The sequence below is a fragment of the Microtus ochrogaster genome, unplaced genomic scaffold (assembly GCF_000317375.1).
Source record: "Microtus ochrogaster isolate Prairie Vole_2 unplaced genomic scaffold, MicOch1.0 UNK29, whole genome shotgun sequence".
Lineage (NCBI taxonomy): Eukaryota > Metazoa > Chordata > Mammalia > Rodentia > Cricetidae > Microtus > Microtus ochrogaster.
Genome location: NW_004949127.1, coordinates 1,625,524 through 1,626,417, shown reverse-complemented (window position 1 = coordinate 1,626,417; position 894 = coordinate 1,625,524). Strand labels below are relative to the sequence as shown.

The following is an 894-nucleotide window of genomic DNA, read 5'->3' as shown; positions in this document are numbered from 1 at the left end:
CATGACTCGTGGAACCTGTGAGGAAGCTGGTCTCATAGTACTGAACGGTGGTCTAGGAGCAGCTGGGCGGATAGCACCGGGCATGTTCTGGAATGCTGCATTTAAAGGTAACACACATGGCTGAGAACCTTACTAGGTCAAAATTAGTGCTTCTCTAGGGCTGAGGTTTGTATAAAAAGCTACATGATGAAACCCTGGTATATATTGGGTTTCAAACTTATTAAATCACATAATGCCAAGAGATATGGAATAGGATCAAGAAGAAACACCAAGGACTCCTGCAGTCCAGACTGACATGAGCAAAGACCAATGTCATAACCCTAAAGCCCCGTAGTCATCTGAGCTTTGAAGACAGTCACCAAGGCAAACGAAGATTTGGAACAAATCCCCAATCTTATCTAGGAAAATCAAACCACCCACTGAAGATCACCTAAGCATAAATTAAAAAATTTGCCTCATATACATTATATTGAAACCACAGCCTAGCAGACAGTAGGTTGTGTTGTATCTCTGAGCTAAACCCCATGTTCCAATCCCTGTCGTAACTAAAGAGGCTTACGATGAGGTCTGGCACCCTGAGCAGTCCAGCGAGGACTTGGTCTTAGTTGAGCGATTTGGCCAGGAGGGTAGTATGCAGCACGGTTCTGAGTCTGTGGGAAGAGAGCAAGCACATCAGCTCTGGCGGGGGGAACCCTCCACAATACTCTCCATCGCTTGCCATTTCCCCAATCCTAGAAACTTAGTGCTTTATTATCAAAGTATACACAACACAGCATGAAGTTCTTTCCTCCTCACTCACCTGTGGGATAGCTGCCATGAAGTAACCTGAAGGAGGTGCTGGCTGGTAGGGGTTCATCACGGGGTTGGGCACAGCTCTCACGCTTGCCATTCTCT

General features: G+C 46.3%; 1 protein-coding gene across 1 annotated transcript in view; it reads right to left on the bottom strand.

Annotated features, from left to right (window-relative positions):
- The window catches only part of LOC101996375 (polyadenylate-binding protein 1-B-like), a gene marked incomplete at its 5' end in the record, with an annotated part of 10,992 nt that overhangs the window by 2,483 nt on the left and 7,615 nt on the right, over positions 1-894 (bottom strand). The window contains 3 exons of the mRNA XM_013354108.1: positions 7-95; positions 560-650; positions 800-890. Coding sequence (XP_013209562.1) covers positions 7-95; positions 560-650; positions 800-890 — 271 coding nt within the window. The remainder of the gene's footprint in view (positions 1-6; positions 96-559; positions 651-799; positions 891-894) is intronic.